General features: G+C 26.1%; 1 protein-coding gene across 1 annotated transcript; it reads right to left on the minus strand.

Annotated features, from left to right (window-relative positions):
- Positions 1-7,165: 7,165 nt before the first annotated feature.
- Positions 7,166-8,491, minus strand: LOC128962311 (uncharacterized protein F54H12.2-like). Its single transcript, XM_054308685.1, has one exon. The coding sequence runs from the start codon at positions 8,489-8,491 to the stop codon at positions 7,166-7,168; it is 1,326 nt and encodes a 441-aa protein (XP_054164660.1).
- Between the last annotated feature and the right edge of the window lie 15,022 nt (positions 8,492-23,513).

Here is a 23,513-nt window from a genome sequence, read left to right on the forward strand (position 1 = left end):
TGCTTGAAGAGTATAGTCTAATAATAAATGATAATCTATTAGATAATGATTTTCAGTTAATATGTCCATACAATACATATAATTATGCAATTGTTGGCAGTATTTATTATACAACAAATACTAATAATTTCTATGGTATTGCAAATATTTTGGATAAATATGTAAATCAATTATTTTAATTTGAATACTTTATATATTACAATACAATACATCTAAAAATTATTTTAATTATTAAATTTTATTATTAATATAGTATTGGTTGGGACTGTTTTTGTCAACCCTAATCATTACATTAATCTATAAGATTAAATCAGAAAGTAAATTACATTAATAAATATTATTGACATTTAATTGTTTTAGTTTTTTTTATTGATTATTAAAAATGATTTAAATCTAATTTGACATTTAATGAAATTTAGTAAAAGTAATAACACAACAATTGCTAATCAATTATGGATGGTTTGCAATGCATTTTTTATGGACTGTAAGTTATTTTTTTAATAAAATGCTAATTCTATATTTTTATATAAATCTATGTTTATTTTAATTTTTCAAAATGCATCTATATAAAACATTTTATTTTTTAAAAAAGTTAAACTTATTATGAATAATAGAAATCTATTTTTCTATCTACTATTTGGTACACTATTTGTCGGCAAATTTTTTACAACAAATTTCATAAATCAAGAAATTTTATCAATTTATTTGACAAATCCATTTGAAACCATTGATAGTTATGAGGATCTTATAAATAGACCAAAATTGTTGATTTATTTTATTATGCGTGACTATAACTATAAAAGTTATATGGTATAATTATAATAATTTATATTTTTTTAAATTTATAAAAAATTATTTATATTTTTAATTATATTTTAAAGGCAAGATCTAATGAAATTGAACAAAAACTAATTGATCGATACGATAGATATACACCTAAATCGGATAATATTAATACAACGTTAGCTGATGTTGTAGATTTGTTAAGTCAAACATTATATGATAGCCAACAAAAACAAACAATAGTAGCAATGATGACCCATAACAGTGCTCTGGGATTGTTACGTAACCGAGAAAATAATCAACGTTTGCACGTATCGCGTGAATCGTATCAATTGGCCGGTTATGCGCACGTGTTTAATAAAAATTACCCTGATTGGCAAAATTCAACACTGTACAAACATTTTAGTTATATGTATGTATAAAAATATTATAATTATTATTATTTATTTTATATAATTTAATATTATATTATATTATATAATTTAATATTATATTATATTATATAATTTAATATTATATTATATTATATAATTTAATATTATATTATATTTAATTTAACATATATTAATTTAATTTATATTATATTTAATAATAATATTTTTTATATAATTTATATTATATTTAATAATAATAAATTTATATATAGTTTAATACAATCACACGAAACTGGTCACTATTATGTTTGGATGAATGCTTTTGTTGATTATGAGTAGTAGATAAAGGTGCTGATTGACCTTTGGACCCTTGACCTTTACATGTACATGGTACTGCGCATAAATGACGTCCATTAATTCAATGGGTCTCACACATAAAACGTTGCAATATTTTTTGCCCCCTATCGCGGGTACTCACATAAATTACGACCCAAAAATTTTCGCCCCCTATTTCGGGTACTTACATAAAAAACGTAAAATTTTTCGCCCCCTTTTAAAATATCTAACGTACCACGTGACCATTTCGATAACCACGTGGTATAACCATCGCGCGATAATTGAATTAAATTTAATTAAATACAACTAAATTAAATTTAATTTAGTTGTATTTAATTTCGTTGAATTTAATTTTGTTGATTTTAATTTAGTTGTATTTAATTTCGTTGAATTTAATTTTGTTGATTTTAATTTAGTTGTATTTAATTTTGTTGAATTTAATTTTATTTAAATTCAGTTTATTAAATTTCAAATAATTTAATAAATAATTTAATATACAATTAGGATTTCATATAAATAAATAATGTAAACATTGGTTTATTTACATTTATACAATGGTTTGTTTACATGTAAACATTGGTTTGTTTACATGTAAACATTGGTTTGTTTACATCTATTCAATGGTTTGTTTACATCTAAACACTTGATTGTTTACATCTATTCAATGGTTTGTTTACATCTAAACACTTGTTTGTTTACATGCAAAAAATAAATAAATTTTACATTTTTTAAAAACTAATAAATTAAATAATCTAAATAAAATGTATAAAATAAATCATTCAATTCAGATAATGATTTAACACCAGTAAAATTAACTTTACCCGTACGGGAGATGTTTGCTTTTTTCTTGTCACCGTAGTTAATGATCAATAATGGAAACCTCTGAGGTTGATAATAGGCCCGAATACCAATAAATGATCCATAGTCCGCCAGATTTATTGATCGGTTAAGTGCAAAAGTAGCCACCATATTAGTTACCGTAACATTGTTTAGTTGGACATCAAAACCGAGCTTTTGAATCATACGCGCAAATCTTCTTATGGCTATTCTACCGTTATCAACTGAATTAGTCCCAATACATATTAATTTTCCCGATTGATATAACATAATTGTTGCCTTTGGTTTTCTTAAGCGCACAATTAAGCGAACAAATTTTTTATTATCATACACACAATTATTCAAACAATTTGTAATTTTTCGTAAATTCAATACTTTATTAAAATTAAACAAATTAGCAGTCATAGATACATTAGTAATTTGTAAATCATTATTTGTTAACATTTTTATTCATAAGAATATTAAGACTACTGCTAAGAGGTAAACTTGTTGGACGTTTGATGGGCATAGGGTGAATACCACATACGTCATTCCCAGTGTTTTCTGTAGACGCAATACCTGTGCTGGTTGAAACCGGAATTTCAGGCCAAGACCACACTTCATCGAAATAGCTTTTAGTTTTAATTCCAGGTGGCGTTGGAAGAAGCGATCGTGTATTTTGCTGATGATTGACAAATTTTGATGTTTTATCCGCGATGTCGTCAATTTGTTTAAGAATATTGTCTTTTTCGTTAAACAGTAGTTCCAGCTCTTTATATCGCAAATTCACCAAATTATTTTTGCTGTAGTTGCGGTGAAAAATTGATACACTATTGTTGTGATTGTCTGTAACAAATTGAAGTGAGCCAAAGGACACATTGACGGTACCAACTTTTTTCTCTTTAAACACAATTTCTCGTATAAGATTAAAAAAGTCGTCGGATTGAATTACCAGCAGATCATCAAACATTTTACCATCTTTTAGGTCGGTTATGATAATATAAAAAAGTGTTGAATTCAAATGTAAAACACATTTTACTGATACTACTCTTTTGAAATTATTAGTAGTACTAAGAGTTAGAAAAAAACCAGAAACTTCTGTGTGAGACATTTTCAATGGTAAAATAAAAGTTAACTACTGTATTTATATACAAAGTAAATAAATGTTGATGTAATTAAAACTTATTTTTATTGGTTATAAATACAATGATATATGCATTTATTATGTTAACTCAATAGTGATTGGTTCTGATTCCAAGTCCATTGACTCTTCAGGTACTATTTCCTGAATAGGTGTAATCGTTGACTCAATAGCTACAAATTTATTCCATATCCAAGGTTTTAATTTAATTATGTGTTTAATATCCATTCTAGTTAGTATCATTGCAGCTATTTTCAGTTGTTTTTGATAAAGTATTGTCAGTTTTAAATATGGGTCTCTAGTGATGTATAGCTCATTATTTTTCTCATTACGATAACCACTATTTCGTTGTTTTAGTTTTCCCACGAGCCATAAATATTGATCTAATTTTAGACAAACACTCAATAATGGTCTATAACTAGGGCTATGCTGAGTTATTTTAATTAATTGTATTACACTATTTTTATTTTTAACAGCAACTAATTTAATGACTTTAGCGTAGCCATCACAACCGGGAATTATTTTAGTGCTCATTATAGTACTATTATACTTGATGAGAGATATACTACATCAACATTAATTAGTCTTATATAGTAGTTAAAAATAAATAACAGTATATAAGTAGCATTATATATAAGACTGTAAAAGTAAAAGTCAAAAGCAATACAAATAACAATCAAAATGTCTACAAGTATTGTTGATACGCCTAAAAGAGTTTTTAACTATGAGCACGTTTACACTCATATTATTACAAATAAAAAATCTAATTTCAAAAAAGTTATTCGATTGAGTAAATCAGAAGACCAAATGCGTGTGGATATACGACTGGCTTTTGCTAATGAAGATGAGAAATTACAATATACGAAACGCGGTGTTAACTTAAATGTGGACGAGTTTCGTCATCTAATTGAAGATATTAAAGCAAAAGGGATTGATGGCAATATTGAAGACATTGGAGATATTGATAGGACTATTAAGTTCAAGAAAGATGATAAAGGTTTTTACAACATTATTGTTGTAAAATGCCTCTTAACATATGCTAGTGTTAGTTTGACGTCATATGAGATCAAAAATATAATTATACTTAATGATGAAATATTTAAAATGTATACTAATAATTAAATAAAGAGATTTAAATTTCATCAATGTTTATTTTATTGAGTTTCACTGTCATAAAAGCAAATGTGTTTTTCAAGTAAGTGTTTAGTTGCTTTAAAATGACTAAAGTGTATGGTCGCGATAGTTTTGATCGTTATGGTGACGACTTGTGTGGACTAATAATAAAACACTTACCTGCAAAAAGTAAAGTTACTTTACTTACTGTTAGTAAACAATGGCAACGAATGATATTTACAAATCAACAAACACTCAGAATTGCTGAGTTTGATGATGAATGGGATGTAGACCACAATAGTATAAGTCTTTGGTCAGATGGTTATCGAGAATCATTACAAAAAGTATCACAAGATTTTAAGCAAATCAAACTATTGGAATTTGATGTGTTTTATCGATTTAATGAGACGTTTTTTAATTCGTTTCGTCATTTGAAGCAAATTAATATTTATACGGCCGTTCAATGCTTAGCAATAGAGAATGTTCGGGGGATACTTCGTCAAAACTTTCCAGAACGGATAAAAGCTATACGTTATATGAACACAATTAATTTCAAGAATATGAATCAGTTTATTGAGTTTATTAATAAATTCGGTTCTAAAGCCATTGAATTACACGTAGGTGGATCAGTTGATAGAAATACTGTATGTAACCATTTGGCGACTCTACCTCAACTAAAAGTTCTCAGTGTGGATCAAAAGTTATGTCAAGGAAATTGGAAGTCAATTATAAATAATCAAAATATCACTAATTTAAGATTGAATTTTGTCGACTTTTACAACGCCATAGAACTGTACAATGTTATGCCTACTACACCAAATAAAATTCAGTTTACATTAAATTCATCACACAATATTGAGATGTATGACGATTATAAGATGGTTCGGTACTCATTGAAAATGCTTTTCATAAAAGGACACTTCTTGTCACCGTTTGATTTTGTCAACTCAGGATTCAAATGTCTTTATGTTAGAAAATTTAAATTATTTATTGCTCACAGAATGCTAGAGCCGTTTTGTATAAATATATTTAAGACAAAAATGATGGATATTTGTGAAACCGTTATACTCAACACAAGTATAAACATATATTTAAATGTTGACAAATATCTAAAGCCGCTAATAATGAAACCAAATATAACCACATACGTTTTAATGGAATACGGGTTTAATCAACGATTATTTGATTTATTGGTACTTAAAGCTGAGACTTACCCCGACAAAACAATTACTGTATCAATGTTTGGACCTCCATTGAATAAATACTGTAAAAATAATTTAATTATATATACTTATACTAAATTAATTAAAGACAATATTGTAATTACATAAATAAATTTATTGAATAAAAAAATTAATGTGATTGATAATAATTATTTAGCCATTTCCATAATAAATTGCATTTATTTGAAGCGCAGCGCAGGAGTTTTCGATCGGGAACAATTCTATTGTGAAAATGACACGGGAGACCACCATAAAATTGTTTAAGTTTTGAATAGTTGGGACATTTGTATTCATTGAGATTAATATACGGTATTTTCCATAAGTCCAATATAATTGCCAATTGTTGGTTTTTTATGGCCAAATATGGTTTATCGTGTGATTTAATTTTATGATACATCATATATATCACTTGATTAGGTTCGAGAGATGAGTTGTGAGTGATATCGGTGTTGTGGGCTCTCAATGAAAAGCCAAACAGATTGTTAGCCAAATATAAATTAGTTATACGGTCTTTAAGGTCCATATCAACAAAGCGAAGGTCTGTGTCACACAGTTCACACTGTTTAAGTGTATGTGATAACACACATACTTCCCGCGGATAAAACACGCCATCAACAGTGAAACCCTGTGCATCCATAACACCGCATATTTGATTAATTTTTTCCATTACTTACTAAAAAATTATGTCTTTCCGTACGAAAATTACTAAAGTTTAAGTAGTTTAGCAATTTTAGCAACTCTTCCAAGTCTTTTATATCATTTAATTGCTTGCCTTCTTCTATAAAGTATTTTTTAATTTCCTTTGAAAAATATGTTGACGGTTCAACCAAATATGGCGCGTGTAGATTTGCGTCACTCAAAACTATCAATAGTTTTTCGTCATATAGTTTCTCCATTTGTTTATAAACCACTCTATACTGACGTATATCTTTATACAAATGTGATAAGCTACAGCTGCCATCTGTATAACATATCTGCCAACTTATCATTAATATCACTACTGAAAGTAAATATTTTACAAAAGTTATCAAAGTTCGCGCCATTGAAATAATTTGATAGAAAAAATACACAATATTTTCCACATGTAGTTGAGTATACACTTTGAAAATTAATAGTGTTATAGAACCAACCACTACTACTGTTGTCTTTTATAAAGTTTATGATTTCTTTGTGTAGTGGGGGTAAGCCAAATGAATCAAAATAAACTACACTGTTATTATATTTATATATTGCAACCCAATGTTCTCCTGGTTGATTAGCTTTATCTGTATTTACAATTAATCCACTGTTATTAGGTATAGTATTAGGTAATTCATCTCTAGGATAGGTGCCATAATACTTGATACAGCTACGAAAATATTTATTTATTTCTAATGTATTCATGAAAAGTCTTTAACAGCAAATCGGTTTTTCTGTATTTCAATTAAACTATCGTATTCACAATATATTAAAGCAGTTATTTGTTCGGCTAAAGGGTAATTAAATTTTAATTCAATTCTAAGTCCACCTCTTTGTAATGGAGATACATAACCACTTTTTGCAACGCCATCTGATAGGTCAGGTATGAAATTAAATGCAAATATTGAAAAACCTTCGGCAAATTCATCTTTTGTAATGTCACAAGTAGTATGGCTCAGCTGATTACTAACTTCAAATAAACTAAAGTATTCTCTAATATATTTATCATTTTGAAAGTCAGGTGTATACGGTTTATGCGGGTACTGTTGACCATTTAAATAACAAGCAATATGCCGTAAACTATAGTGTTTAAAATAAAATGGATTAAGTGTTTGAGAGCCGTTATAAGCATCATTACTAACAAATGATATATACAGCTTCCTAGGTAGAACACCACTCTCAACATTATTCAAACAATAATCAATACTATCCTTTGGTATAGTACATGTTTTTACTTCACGGCGGGTAATAAAATATAGTGCAGGTTTATCTTCTTCAAGCATTTTATTATGTGCTAGTACTACTTGTGAATGAACAATTGACCGATGAATATAAAGTCTAGTATCTATAATGTTAACTTTTGGAACAATAGATTTATCATACATTAAGTAGAAATCGGGAGAGTTTGGATGTATTTTTATATTAATAGTTACACCACCTATTAGTGATTTTAATTGTTGAGATAAATCCAAATGTAATTTTCCATACAATTCAATATGACGGCTAACTGCTAGTTTTTTACCTTTTGGTGATAACCGTTTTTGTCGCTCTAAGTTATGATCATTAAATGGGTAACTATCTTTAACCCACATTGATGTTTGCATATGTGTTGACTTTGATTGAGAAGATGTATTAAGTAATGCATCAAAATAAGCAATATATGGATAATTTATAGATGAACTGGTGATAGTTGTTTGACCTATTTTTACATCTATTTGTTTTATAAATGAGTTTAATAAATAATTAACGGGTGATATTTTTTTCCAATCGTCAGCCGTAATATCGGGTGATTCAGTTTTAGTTAACTCAATTTGCAAACATAGGTACAATTCAGATTTATTTAAATTGATATATTCATTGATTCCAGTAGTTATTTCAAATTCAATGGGTGAATCAGCTTTTATTGTAGTTAGCGGTCTGTGATCTGTTTGTATATCTTTTTCAATCATTAATTGAGTTGGAGGGACACCAAATATATCCAACTCCGGTAAAGTCATTAAAGACGACAATGGATGAATAGTAGTCATTATATTAGTGTTGGTTTTCTTCCTGATTTACGACTACGTTTACGTCTTTTATATACTTTTTTAGTGACTTTGCGTTTAGATTTATTTATTCTGCGCTTGCGTCTCCTTCTTCTAATACCCATACCTCTTTGACGTTTCATTGTACTGAGTTTATCACTTACGTCACTGAGTACTGTATCAGCAGTTTTAAGTAATTGGTTTTTACTGGCGTCACCTAGTGATTTACCTCTTAATACTTCACTACCTATACCTTGAAATGCTTCCCAACCTTGTTTTGCTATATATTTTAGTGCTGGTTGTATGTGTTTAAAAATTTTACCAAATATACCATTACCACCTTGATATCTGTGACCACTATATACTACTATACCGTTACCGGCTTGCGATTTATAATAATCAATGTATGGGTTATCCATCTTTTATACTTTTTTAATATGTAAAGTTAATGTAACTCTACCGAATTTAAATGGTATAGGTCTTCCACTGTCGTCTCTTATATAGATTTTAATTGTGTCAAATTGATTTAGTCTAACGGGTCTGTATTGTGGTGTCTCATAATTTAAGTGCACTGTATCACCAAATTTAGATTTACGTGGTATTTCAACTACACGTAGCAATGGTGCAAATGTGTCACCAACAAGAGATGGATATACAATATCAGTGTATAAGTATAATAAATGATATCCACCAGATATTTCTACTGGATGATGAGCTTTCACTTCATCATTTGTATATACATTATTAACTGTATAATCATTAATTGCATTTTCAGTATTATAATAATTATAGTAATTATTTCTATTTTTAAGTCCTAACAAACATTCAATCTCATCACCCAAGTTAACAAATACTCTAACAGAGTCTTCAAGTTTCCCACATATTAATGTAACGTAATTATTTAATTCATTATATATCAGTTTTGGAGGTACTATTCCTTTAAATTTAGCAAATATACTATTTATTTCACTAATTAAATTTGATGGTCGTTCATAAAAACCGGCTTTAATTGTATAAATATTGGAGTCATTATTGTAGATATTACCCATCTCATCATATAGAGATACTTTATAGTCATTTAAAATATTATACCATGATTTTGTATATGATATTTCTGTTATACCAACTAACCAATCAGTATATTTTGGTATACTTGTCAATAAATCATTTTGGGGATCAAATTTCATTACAGCTCCTAATTTAGTTCGGAAATCGCTTAATGTATTGTCACCGGTACTAACATTAGAACTCAAAGTAATATATGAACTCATTTTATTCACAAATTATAGTATAATTTAATTTTGTACAATTCCACTTGGATTGATGAATTTTATTATTATATAAAAAAATAATTAAAACTAAAACAATAATTAATAAAGTTATTAAAATAGATATTATTTTACAAATCGTTATTTGTGACATCTTTTATAACTTTATTGCAAATACGTAATCTTGGATTAGGTAATATATATCCCAATGCGCTGGTCAATATGATTGTCCACAAATTTTTATTGCCGAAATCAAATGATAGATTAACTAAACTAACGACAATTACTAATGTTATTAAAAATACTTGTATTGAAAATAATATTAAGTCTGATGGACAAACTTTTTTGTTACGAAACATTTTCAATATTATCTGTCCAACTATTATAGCTTTCCGGATAGTTTAACCACTTTACAAAGTATTCAGTTTTTCCACGGCGTTTACGTTTTTTAATAACTTTTTCAATTCTGTACAGATTATCAGTAATTTGTTGCAATTCCTGGGGATAAAAGCGCTGCTCAAGTATATTTCCCTGTTCATCTCTTAGCTTAAAAACATACTGTTTATCACCTTTTATAGTATTTTCAACAGTAAATATTTGGTCTGTCCAACTAGGGTAATATCCTTTATCAAATGCTTTCATGTCATATACTCGTCTTACTTTATCACCAGTATTTATTTTGTTTGGGGTTAATTTAGTTTTAGAGAACAGGTTGTTATACACAAGTTTTTCATTAGTAGTAGAGACATCTATTGGGCGCATTTTAATTGATCGATGATATGATGAATTATATGTGTCAACAAAATCCTTAATGACGTCAATATATTTACGTGTACCTTTGGCAGTAAAATACTTAAACATACGTGTTTTAAGTGTACGGTTAAAACGCTCAACAATAGCACATTTAATTCGATGATCATTAGATGTGAAGTAGTTAATGTTTAGCTCTTTCAGTAATTTTTGTAAATCGCTATTAATAAACTCTTTACCTTTATCTGTTCTTAAAGCTAAAGGTTTTTGTTTTTTAAAAATATTTGTAAAAACACTAGTTATTGTTTTTGCATTTTTATTTTTTAGCGGTATTGCATAAGCATATTTACTAAAACAATCAATAACAGTTAATAAATATGTATAGTGTTTATTAGTACCGCTAAATTCTTTCATATCAACCAAATCAGCCTCCCATTGCTGATTAATATGTTTAACTACTATACGATTACGTTTAAAGTTTTTGATCACTGGCTTATGAAGTGTATATGTTAATTGTTTAGATAACCAATTTTTTACATCTTTTAGAGTTATACTACTATCTATTTTATTAGCAGCTATAAATAATTTATTAATTGAACTAAATGATGCATTATGCTTAGTATTATAATAAATTTTTGATAGTATTTGATCGATCATAACTTATACCAATTATCTACAGATTTATTTGGTATAACTTTTTTTAAATGTTTAGTAGGTTTGAGTTTACTAATAAATTTATTTTTAATAGATTTTTTGTTTTTTGATAATGTAGGGTTCACTTTAGATATTGTATTTTTTACTATTGATTTAACAGATGTTTTATAAGACTTTTTTAATAAAATTTTTTGTACAATATCTTCAATTATTTTTAAAAAATTTTCACTTATATTATTTTCTGTTTTAGGGGGTATAGTTTCTATTACTTTATTAAGTTTAGTTTCAGTAATAGGATCACTATCTGATAATAATTGAATTTTTCGAAATGACATTATGTAATTAAATCAATAATTGACGTGACTATTGGTATTAACCACAACCAACCGCCGCTTTGCACAACCAACTTTTTTGACACTGATATTTTATTAGGTTTATTAAATTTATTAAACAATTTTTTATGTTTAAGTATTTTAGATGCATTAATTTTATCCAATACTATATTACCTTTTATAATATTTACGACTATTTCTTTAAGTGCTAAATAAAAATTACGGTCGCGGGACATATATTTTAATATAGATTTTTGTGCTTTAGGTGACTGTAATTTTGCAATAAATTTCAAGTCATGACAATACTTTTTTAAATTTTCAGACATTATTTAGGTACATAAGCAATAGGAGCCAATATATTATCTACAGGTATTATATTTGTCTGTATTCTATATTTTTCTGGAGTGTCTTGTTTTAAGTCAACTCTTATATAACCATATTGTATAGATGTTGCATCATTATAAGCATCAATTAAAAATTTAGATTTATTTGGATATATTTGTGAAGCCAATGATATTATTTGTCGCTTATCTCTGGGATTTTTCAAAAGTATCAAATAATGACAATTTATGCTAATTGTTCTCATTTGCGACCCCTGGTGGAAAATATTTTGTGCAATAAAAACAACACTTATATTTAAATGGTGGCTCCCTTTAGTGAATAAATTTGCTAATGTAATGTTATTGCCTAACTCTGTCATAAGATCATCAACTATAATAATATGAGGTCCATACTCTTTGACGTCATCTTCGGAAGGTAGACCTTCTATATATTTTACGTCACAATTATTTATAGGTTTTTCATACAAGTTTTGCCACTGACCGTAAGCCCACATGACTTTTAACACTGTAGGTGTAGTTTCAAAATATAATGATTTCCTGTAATGTTCTAGTATATTGCGTATTAGTACAGTTTTCCCGCTACTTGTAGGACCTGCAGTCATACAAGTAAATGGATGTTTGAAACATAAATGTTTTGTTTGAATTTTTACTGTATTCATAATTATCTAATTTAAAAATAATAATTAAGTAATATTTAGCTTATATATTATTTATAAATAAAAATTACAATATACTAATAATATACATGTAGCTCTCTAACAACAAGCATTACAATAATAAAAAATGTAGATGTATTTTGTTTACTGCGCAGTCAATGTCAATGTCAATAACAGGTTTCAATATATAAGCTGCACTTGAACTTGAACTACACACTTGTTTTTGTGCTCTTGTAGTGTTCACATCAACTATTATAAATATTACTTTTTGATAATAATTGTTTGAGTTTTAATTGTTTTTGTAATTATGTCGAAACGATCAGCATCTGATGTCAATACAAGTAATAAGCGCCGTATGGGTGAATGTAAGCAGATAATTTTATAATTATGTAATAATTAACTAATTATTTTTTATTTAGTGTTTCAGTTGTTAAGTCAACACGTGGACGACATACCAGATGGTATGTCATGGGGTCAGGCATTAGACTCATTAAGTACAATGCCTGAAGGTGCTAATGTTAACGAGTGGTTAAAAAGTGTGAAACAAGACAAAAATGATGGTTTTGATGTTCAAAACAATAACAAAGAAAATGGCGGAAAAATGAAAACAATAACATTGTTAGCAATAACGGTGTTGACCCTCGATTAGATGACAGCAATGGTACTTATATGAATAATGTTTCACAAAATTCAGATGCTGAACCGGATCCCAGAGGTAATTAATTATTAAATTATAATTATAAATTTTTAATAATTATATATATATCAGTCAATACACAATATGGCGGTGAACACTCTCATGATGATAATGAAGCAATGATTTCCGGAGCTCCTGACCCTCGAAATGAAGATGAAGAAGATCTGATGACTAATAATGAACCACAAGGTCAATTACTATATTCATTTAACCGTCAACCGCAAATCCAATCTTATGACAAATTCAAGCGCAAACAGTACACTCAGCGAATTAAATTTAACCACAATTTAAGAGATTTGAATGGATTTAACGATATTGAAGAAGAGTTTTCGGAAGCCATTGCTGATGTTTGTTTACCGATATTTCAAAAACATTCTGGTGAAGATTTCTTTACATTAATTATGTCAAATGAAGACCTCAACAAACCAATATTTATCGGTAATTTAAATAATTATAATAAAATTGATATTAATTAAAACATTAATTTTAAGGTAACCGAAAAATTGAAAACTTTGATCGACACGAACCGCTGAGTTTGATTAGCAAAATTGCTCAATCGAATCAAACATTTTATATGAGTAATTTTGATATTACTTTATATGTAACGGAAACGCTTAAGGGAAGTGGACGCAAAACTAAAGCTCCAGAGACAACAATCCAAAAAGCATTAGAAAGCGCTCTGTGGTCTCAATTAACAATAGTGGTATGTATTTTTATTATATAATAATTACTTTATTAAATTTTTATTAATACCAATATAGATAATAGCTGCGGATATAGAGCTATTTATGTGGGTATTCAATGGTTTGCAATGGGTTTTAATACTTCAAGACTTCATAACAATCAAGAGTGGAAAAGATTAATTGGTCAAAGTTATGGAGATTTACCACAGCGTAATGGAGCTCAAGATCTTGTGGTAAAAATAAATCGTCAATTCAACGCTAATTTAGACTACAGCCAACCGCTAAAAGCTAATAACTTTCCTGTTATTCAACAGTATTTAAATAATATCGGTCCTTATAAACTTATGATTATTGATGCCTCTGATGATGAAAACATTATTTATCAGTCTGAAGATATAATCACCGACAATGAGATATGGCTTGAGTATATTATACTCAATAAAGTTGGTCATTACAATTTTATTAAAAACATTAATGCATACAGAAATGACACAAAAGTTTGCAATCAATGTCATACAAGACATCATGTAATTGATCACAAATGTACAAATTGTACATTATGTGGATCAAATGTTAAATGTGATAAAGTAGCAATAGATCAGTTAATCGAGTGCGATGTATGTAAAAAAACATTCAATGGAAATATTTGCTATGATAAACATATAAACAACAATATATGTCTTGAGAGAAAACAATGTCAACACTGCGATGTTTGGTATAAAGTGGACAAAATCAATAAACATCAATGCAACTATCTCAAGTGTCGCAATTGTGGTGTCAAATACAATTCATGGACTCAACACAATTGTATGATTAATCCTTTAAATCATGATAAACTTAAGAAAGAAGACGACAAAATTAAATTTATAGTTTGTTATGATATCGAATCAAGTCTTGTGGTAACGGATAACATAAGTAAACACCAACCAATGTTACTAATTTCAGGTAATTTTTAATAAATAAATATATAAAATACTTTAAATAATTTCATTATTTATTATCAGAATGTGTTTGCGATAACTGTTGGGATGTAAATTCACGTCAAAAATCAACAAATAATTGCAATACATGTGGTTTAGGTCAACATGTTTTTCAGAACAAAAGTTGCGTTAAGTCGTTTTTTGATTATCTAATATCCTTATCACAAACAGCTGACTCACACAACAATGCAAAAGTTTATGTTTTCGCACACAATGCTAAAGGCTATGATAGTCATTTTTTATTGCAAGAATTAATTAACTCTAATTACAAGAAAAAACAACCCGAACTTATTATGACTGGAATGAAAATATTGAAAATGGTTTACTACAATATTGAGTTTATTGACTCTTTGTGTTTGTTTCAACAACCATTAGCATCGCTACCGAAATCATTTGGATTTGAAAGCGTTGTCACAAAAGGATATTTTCCTCATTTATTTAATACTGAACCCACTGAAGAATTTATACCAACACAATACATAGGTAGAATACCTGATATTAAGTATTTTGGTATTGATCACATGTCACCATCAAATGCTGATTCATGTCAAAAATGGCACGAAGAGTACATACAATCAGGTCAACAATGGGACTTTAAACATGAAATAGTTAAATATTGTCAAAATGACGTCAAAATATTAACTATGGCTTTAATGGAGTTCCGCAAATTATTTAAAGATATCACCGGATTAGATCCAATTACTCGAAAGTTTACTTTAGCTGGTGTTGGATTGGAATACTTTAGAACACAAGTATTACAAGAAAATATAATTGGAGTGACGCCACTTGAAGGATACAGTAATCGCCGAAATAAATCAATATCCGGAAATGTATGGCTAGATTTAAAAGAATATGAAATCAATAAAAAAATTGCTCGAGAAGTGAAATTAGGTAATGAATTTGCTGATGGTTTCTGTCACGAAACCAACACTGTGTATGAATATTGGGGGTGTTATTGGCATGGGTGTCATGTTTGCTTTAACGGAGAAATTAGAAACGCTTCTCGCGGTGTAGGACGTAAATCATATGATGAAGTCTATGACGAGACAATAAAAAAGGTAATTAATTAGTTATATAATTATTATTTTGAAATTAATTTGTATTTATTTATTTAAGCTCTCATATTATCAGCGATGTGGCTATAATGTTGTCCAAATATGGGGACATCAGTTCAAAGATTTACTCGAAAGTCTACCACAAAATATATCAGACTTTGTCAATAATAGACAATTAGTTTACAAGTCTTTGAAAAAATACAAGCCAATAAACATTAGAGAAGCGTTTTTTGGTGGCCGGACTAACAATTTATACTTTAATTATAAATGTAATAATCAAAATGAAAAAATAATGTATTTAGACGTCACTAGTCTTTACCCGTATGTCTTATCGAAACGGTTATTTCCTATTGGACACCCGTCAGTTTTAACCGATTTTATTAATACTTCAATTGATAATTATTTTGGATTTATTAAGTGCCGCGTAATTCCGCCAAAACAGTTATATATTCCAATACTTCCCGTAAGATATAATGGAAAACTTTATTTTCCATTATGTAAGACTTGTTTAGAATCGAAATCAGATGATTATTGTGTACATTCAGATTGTGAACGGATGTTAGTTGGCACGTGGTTTAGTGAAGAGCTTAAATGTGCATTAAACTTTGGTTACAAAATTAACTTAATTATTGAAGTATTAAATTACGAAGAAAAATCAAGTGAAATTTTTTCTCCATATATTAAAACTTTTTTAAAAATTAAAACTGAGGCATCGGGATGGCCAGACAATTGCGTAACTGAAGAGCAAAAAAATACTTTTGTCAGCGAATTTAAAGAAATAGAAGGTAAATGTTGTTTATTTATTTGATATATTTAATTAATAAATATATTTTAATATAGACGTTGAATTAGATGTCAATAATATGGTTAAAAACTCTGGTTTGCGCACAATATCTAAGTTAATGCTCAATAGTTTATGGGGAAAATTGGCCCAATTATCTAATCAGGGTCAAGTTAAAATATGTTCAAATTATAATGACTATTATAGTTTGCTAACTGATGCAAAGTATAAAATAACAGGTATTATATTATAATTAGTTATTATTTAATATATTAATAATTATATTATTTGATAAATAGGTGAAGTACATCCCAATAGTGAAAAACTTATAGTTAACTATAAGTTAGTTGACGACATCTTATCAAAGCCTGGTAACACATCAGTGGCATTGGCTGCCATGGTAACTGCTTACGCTAGACTACATCTGTATAGTATACTACATTCAATTGAATCAGAAGCTGACGGACGTGTATTATATTTTGACACCGACTCTGTTATCTTCAAACACAACGCGTCACAAAACTGGAGTGTACCAACAGTTGGTAATTTTTTGGGTCAACTTACAGATGAAATAGAAAAAGACTTTGGAAGTGAAGCGTACATCAAGGAGTTTGTATCGTGCGGTCCAAAAAACTATGGTTACAAAGTCGTGTTACCAAATGGTAATGAAATAAACAAATTGAAAGTTAAAGGTTTAGCAATAACAGAAAAAGCTAAACATATTGTTAATTATTATACAGTAGTAGATATTGCTGATAAATACAGTAGAGGTATTTATGATAGTCGTCAAGTACCACAACAACAATTTAGATGCGATAAATTTCATAACATTAACACAGCAGTATTTAATAAAAAATATCAAGCAGTATCCGATAAACGTATAATAGTACAATCACATGATGTATACCAAACTATTCCTTATGGCTATTGTTTATAAATAAAATTATCAAATTAATTAAAATTTCTTTATTTATATTATAAAATACTTTATACATTTTTATAACCAATGAATTTTTTTATAGTTAATTAACGTTTTTATTTACATTTTTGAATACAATAACAAACTATTTTTAAGGTTTTTTTACATTTTTGGATACAATAACAAACTATATTTATGGTTTGTTTACATTTTTGGATACAATAACAAACTATTTTTAGGGTTTGTTTACATTTTTGGATACAATAATAAACTATATTTATGGTTTGTTTACATTTTTGRATACAATAACAAACTATTTTTAAGGTTTTTTTACATTTTTGGATACAATAACAAACTATATTTATGGTTTGTTTACATTTTTGAATACAATAACAAACTATTTTTAAGGTTTTTTTACATTTTTGGATACAATAACAAACTATATTTATGGTTTGTTTACATTTTTGAATACAATAACAAACTATTTTTAWGGTTTGTTTACATTTTTTAATACAAWAGCAAACTATTTTTATGGTTTGTTTACATTTTTGAATACAATAACAAACTATTTTTAAGGTTTTTTTACATTTTTATACTATTTTTAAGGTTTGTTTACATTTTTGAATACAATAAYAAACTATTTTTAAGGTTTGTTTACATTTTTGAATACAATAACAAACTATTTTTAWGGTTTGTTTACATTTTTGAATACAATAACAAACTATTTTTATGGTTTGTTTACATTTTTGAATACAATAACAAACTATTTATATGTTTTGTTTACAAGTAGTTATACAGTAGGGTAGTTTGTTTACGAGTAGTTATAAAGTAGGGTAGTTTGTTTACATTTTTGAATACAATAACAAACTATTTTTAAGGTTTTTTTACATTTTTTAATACAAAAGCAAACTATTTTTATGGTTTGTTTACATTTTTGTAAACAAATATAAACTATTTATATGTTTTGTTTACAAGTAGTTATACAGTAGGGTAGTTTGCTTACGAGTAGTTATAAAGTAGGGTAGTTTGTTTACATTTTTGAATACAATAATAAACTATTTTTATGGTTTGTTTACATTTTTGAATACAATAACAAACTATTTTTATGGTTTGTTTACATTTTTGGATACAATAAGAAACTATTTTTATGGTTTGTTTACATTTTTGGATACAATAACAAACTATTTATATGTTTTGTTTACAAGTAGTTATACAGTAGGGTGGTTTGTTTACGAGTAGTTATAAAGTAGGGTAGTTTGTTTACGTTTTTGAATACAATAACAAACTATTTTTATGGTTTGTTTACATTTTTTAATACAATAACAAACTATTTTTAAGGTTTTTTTACATTTTTGGATACAATAACAAACTATATTTATGGTTTGTTTACATTTTTGAATACAATAATAAACTATTTTTATGGTTTGTTTACATTTTTGGATACAATAACAAACTATTTATATGTTTTGTTTACAAGTAGTTATACAGTAGGGTGGTTTGTTTTTTATAAAGTAGGGTAGTTTGTTTACGTTTTTGAATACAATAACAAACTATTTTTATGGTTTGTTTACATTTTTTAATACAAACTATTTTTATGGTTTGTTTACAAACAAATATAAACTTTTATATGTTTTGTTTACAAGTAGTTATTTACATAGTTATTAGGGTAGTTTGTTTACGTTTTTGAATACAATAACAAACTATTTTTAAGGTTTGTTTACATTTTTGAATACAATAACAAACTATTTTTATGGTTTGTTTACATTTTTGAATACAATAACAAACTATTTTTATGGTTTGTTTACATTTTTGAATACAATAACAAACTATTTTTATGGTTTGTTTACATTTTTGGATATACAATAACAAACTATTTTTATGGTTTGTTTACATTTTTAATACAAAACAAACTATTTTTATGGATTGTTTACATTTTTGTAAACAAATATAAACTATTTATTTATTATTATTTAAAAAGTAGATTATTTATAATGAAGTTATTACTATTTATAATAATTTTAAGTAAAATATATGTTATTTAGATGTAGTAATTGTGTTTAATAATCTAAAAAATAAAGTAATTTACTATTAGTACTGTATAAGTCAAGTAATTTAATAGTAAAATTAATTAAGTATAAGTAATTTTTAATAAAAATATAATCAATATAATAGCATTAATAATAAATATTTAAAAATATACTTATTTTATAATTATTTATAGTAATTATTAGTTAGATTTAAACTATGTAGTTGAAGTAATAGTATTAATTAATTAATAATTAATAAAATATAATCATTCTATTATCATTAGTAGTTCTTAAAGTATAATAATAATTAACATAACAGTAATTGCATATCAGTAATTAGTTAATATAAGTCAAATATTAGAAATATTTAATAAATTAACAATGTACTAATAATTTTTATTAAAATATAAGGATTATCTTAATATTATTGATTTTTTAAAATAAATATAGAAAATTTATTAGTATTTAAAAGATTAATATAAATAAAATATAAGATAACTTAAAAATGTATTAGTAACTTTAATTAAATAGAGACTATATTAGTAATTATTATTGAAATGTAAACATTATCTTAATATTTTTAGTAGTATATTGAAAAATATAGAGACTGTAGTAGTAATATTTAATAAAAATTTATTAAAATATAAGTATTGCAATGGAATAATTAATATTTATTAAATAAATGTAAAATATTAGTATTAAATGATTATAATTATAATATAATAAGAATAAGAATTGTAAGTTATCTTTAATAAAATATAAACATTATTATAATAAAATTAATAAATATTAGTCTAAAATAAGTTTTAGTAAAATACATGTGTTTTATTGTTAGTATTTATATTTATAAATGAAATACATTTGGCATTATTAATAGTAATTCTTTTATATATAAAAAATGAATTATAAGCAATTTAGTACGAATCTAAATTATTATTAATAAAATATACACACAATAGTAGAATTTATAATAATTTTAAGTAAATATATAAAATGTATCAAAAATTTATAACTTTATTACTTTATTGTAAGCAATGTATTATAAGTAAAAGTAATTAAAAGTTTAGTAGTTTTTATAATAGTATTTGTTGCTAATGAAATATGGTATTATTAATGAAATAAAAGAAATATTTATTTTATTGATTAATGAAATAATAAAGTAATTATTTTTTAGTAGTTGTAATTATTAATCAATTATACTTACTATATTTATTAGTAATATTTTTAAATGTTTTCAATAGTTTTATTACAATAGATAATTTGTATTTTGTTTTATTTTGATTGATTAATTTATTTAATAAAAATAAATTTACAATATTATGTTAATAGTTTTTTTGTTAGAAAAATTTTGATAAATGAAACACTATTTTTGTAGTTYACAACATATTGTTATATTAATATACATTATGTTGTTTATTGTTAATATTTTTGTTGTTTGTTATGATAATACTAATATTGTAATAATAATAATAMTYAACCGATAAGCTATAGTTAAATGTTATTATAATGTAATAATATTTTCAGTTTAATAYTTTATCTATAATAATAATAATTTGAATGCTCCATTATTTAGCATTTAAATAATGGCATCCACTATATTATATAATATATATAATTTATATATATATACATTATATATATAATATTGTTGTTGTTTGACGTTTTGTAATTTTTTATTGATGTCACATATATTTATATGCCTATTATATATACTGTATATTACAATGTGTGGCCTTAATAGCCAATGCTATCTTATTTTTAGTCATATAGATAGTGCACATACAGTACAATATATAAATTTTAATAGTTGATCCCTTTCCTATCCATTGACTCTTCAAAAAATTTCATATTAACTTTTATTTTTATTTTTTATTCAGTATTATGAATAGCATAGATATCTTACAGTATATATATATATATATAGACGGGACTGATATGTGATTTGAATGCATAGTCACACCATTAGCTATCAGTTACTATATTCCTMTACCGTATASACAGTCAGGCATAGCATAGGCATAATCAGTGTCTAACTGAGTGGCAAACTGCTAGTCTAAAAGATTTATGTATTCAGTACTGTTATGGCACTGTCTCTCTCTCTCATAATATTACAGAATATTCTGTATGCTCTCTCTCTCTCTCTCTCTCTTTCTTTCTAATGTGTGCTACCAGTGCTTACAATAAGTGTTTACTCAATTTAAGAAAATGTATACACTATTTACACTGCATGTYAACACACACACACACACACACACACAAACTGTTATCAATAGTACACACTTGGCTTATATCATATAATGAACAGCCAATGAGTTCATCAAAAATAAATAAATAAATTTTATGGCAATTTATTCATATATTATAATAATGGCATAAATAGTAGTTAATGTATATTGAGATKTGTGTGTGTGTGTGTGTATGTGTGTGTGTGTGATGAGCTATATTATCATATGTATAACATATACAGTACACACACATAATAAATAATAATAATAATAATAAAGTGTATGCATGTATATCTATTTAAATTGATCATTATTTTTATTATATAAATAATATTTGATTTTTTGYCTAATCTATTAAAAATGTTATATATTKCAAAATTWAATTATAWWCACTGTTWTTTATATTTTATTTGAATACTTGTTAGAAATTTTAAAMTWAAAATTTAAATATTATTTTGTGTTGGCGGTTTGTTATTTATAGTTTTATATTTATATTTTTTTAAAAATATTATATACTAGTATACATATATTAATATATATATATATATACAAAATATATTAATAGATATATATATAAATTTTTATAGATTTTCAATTTATATAAGGTTATAATTTTTTTTATAGATTTTCAATTGAATATATTTGTCAAATTTACATTTTATTTTGTATATATTTCTATAATTCATACAAATATTTCTAATATATAATAYATAGTATACAGWAAAGTAAGTATAGTTTATGATAACTCATAGCAACTGTGATAATATTAAATAATGTTTCAGATATTTCGGGTAAATAAAAACATGATATTGAAATATGTATTGACAGTACATTACATTACATTACATTACTTGTATGTATTGAATTTTTTTCATATTTATATTTATTGAAATGTGAATATTACTCTCATATATATATACATATATATATATATATATATATATATATATATATATATTATTTGTTTTATAAGTTCCCATTTGAGTGCATATAAACATATATAYAKACAGACAGAGTGTGAGATCCTTTCAAAATGTAAATGTGTTGTTAAGCTTTAGTTCAAAGCAAATCAATGATAAAAGTAATGCAAAATCATATATATATATATAAAACATAAGTGAAAATCTTTTCAACAGWAAAARCAGTATTTTCAATAAAAAACAACAAAGTAGACATAGTGAGTGAGTGAGACATAGTGAGTGAGTGAGTGAGTGAGAGAGAGAGAGAGAGAGAGAGAGAGAGAGAGAGAGAGAGAGAGAGAGAGAGAGAGAGAGAGAGAGATGAGGAAAGGGATGACTAAGAGAATCGCAATTTACGTGAAGTTGTTTTTTGTTGCGTCTGTTTTTCTTATAATATTATCTGTATAAATGTATGTGTGTGTGTATGTGTGTGTGTGTGTGTGTGTGTGTATGTGTGTATGTGTGTGTGTATGTGTGTGTGTGTGTGTATGTGTGTGTGTATGTGTGTGTGTATGTGTGTGTGTATGTGTGTGTATGTGTGTGTGTATATGTGTGTGTGTATGTATGTGTGTGTGTGTGTGTGTGTGTTGGTGTCTGTGTCTCAACTTTTATATATATATATATTTTATTTATACTTACATTCTATATATAATAATATATATGTACTGTATATATATATATATATATATATATATATA

The sequence above is a fragment of the Oppia nitens genome, unplaced genomic scaffold, assembly GCF_028296485.1.
Source record: "Oppia nitens isolate AA-2021 unplaced genomic scaffold, nextdenovo-longstitch-racon4-pilon3 scaffold6_pilon_pilon_pilon, whole genome shotgun sequence".
Classification (NCBI taxonomy): domain Eukaryota; kingdom Metazoa; phylum Arthropoda; class Arachnida; order Sarcoptiformes; family Oppiidae; genus Oppia; species Oppia nitens.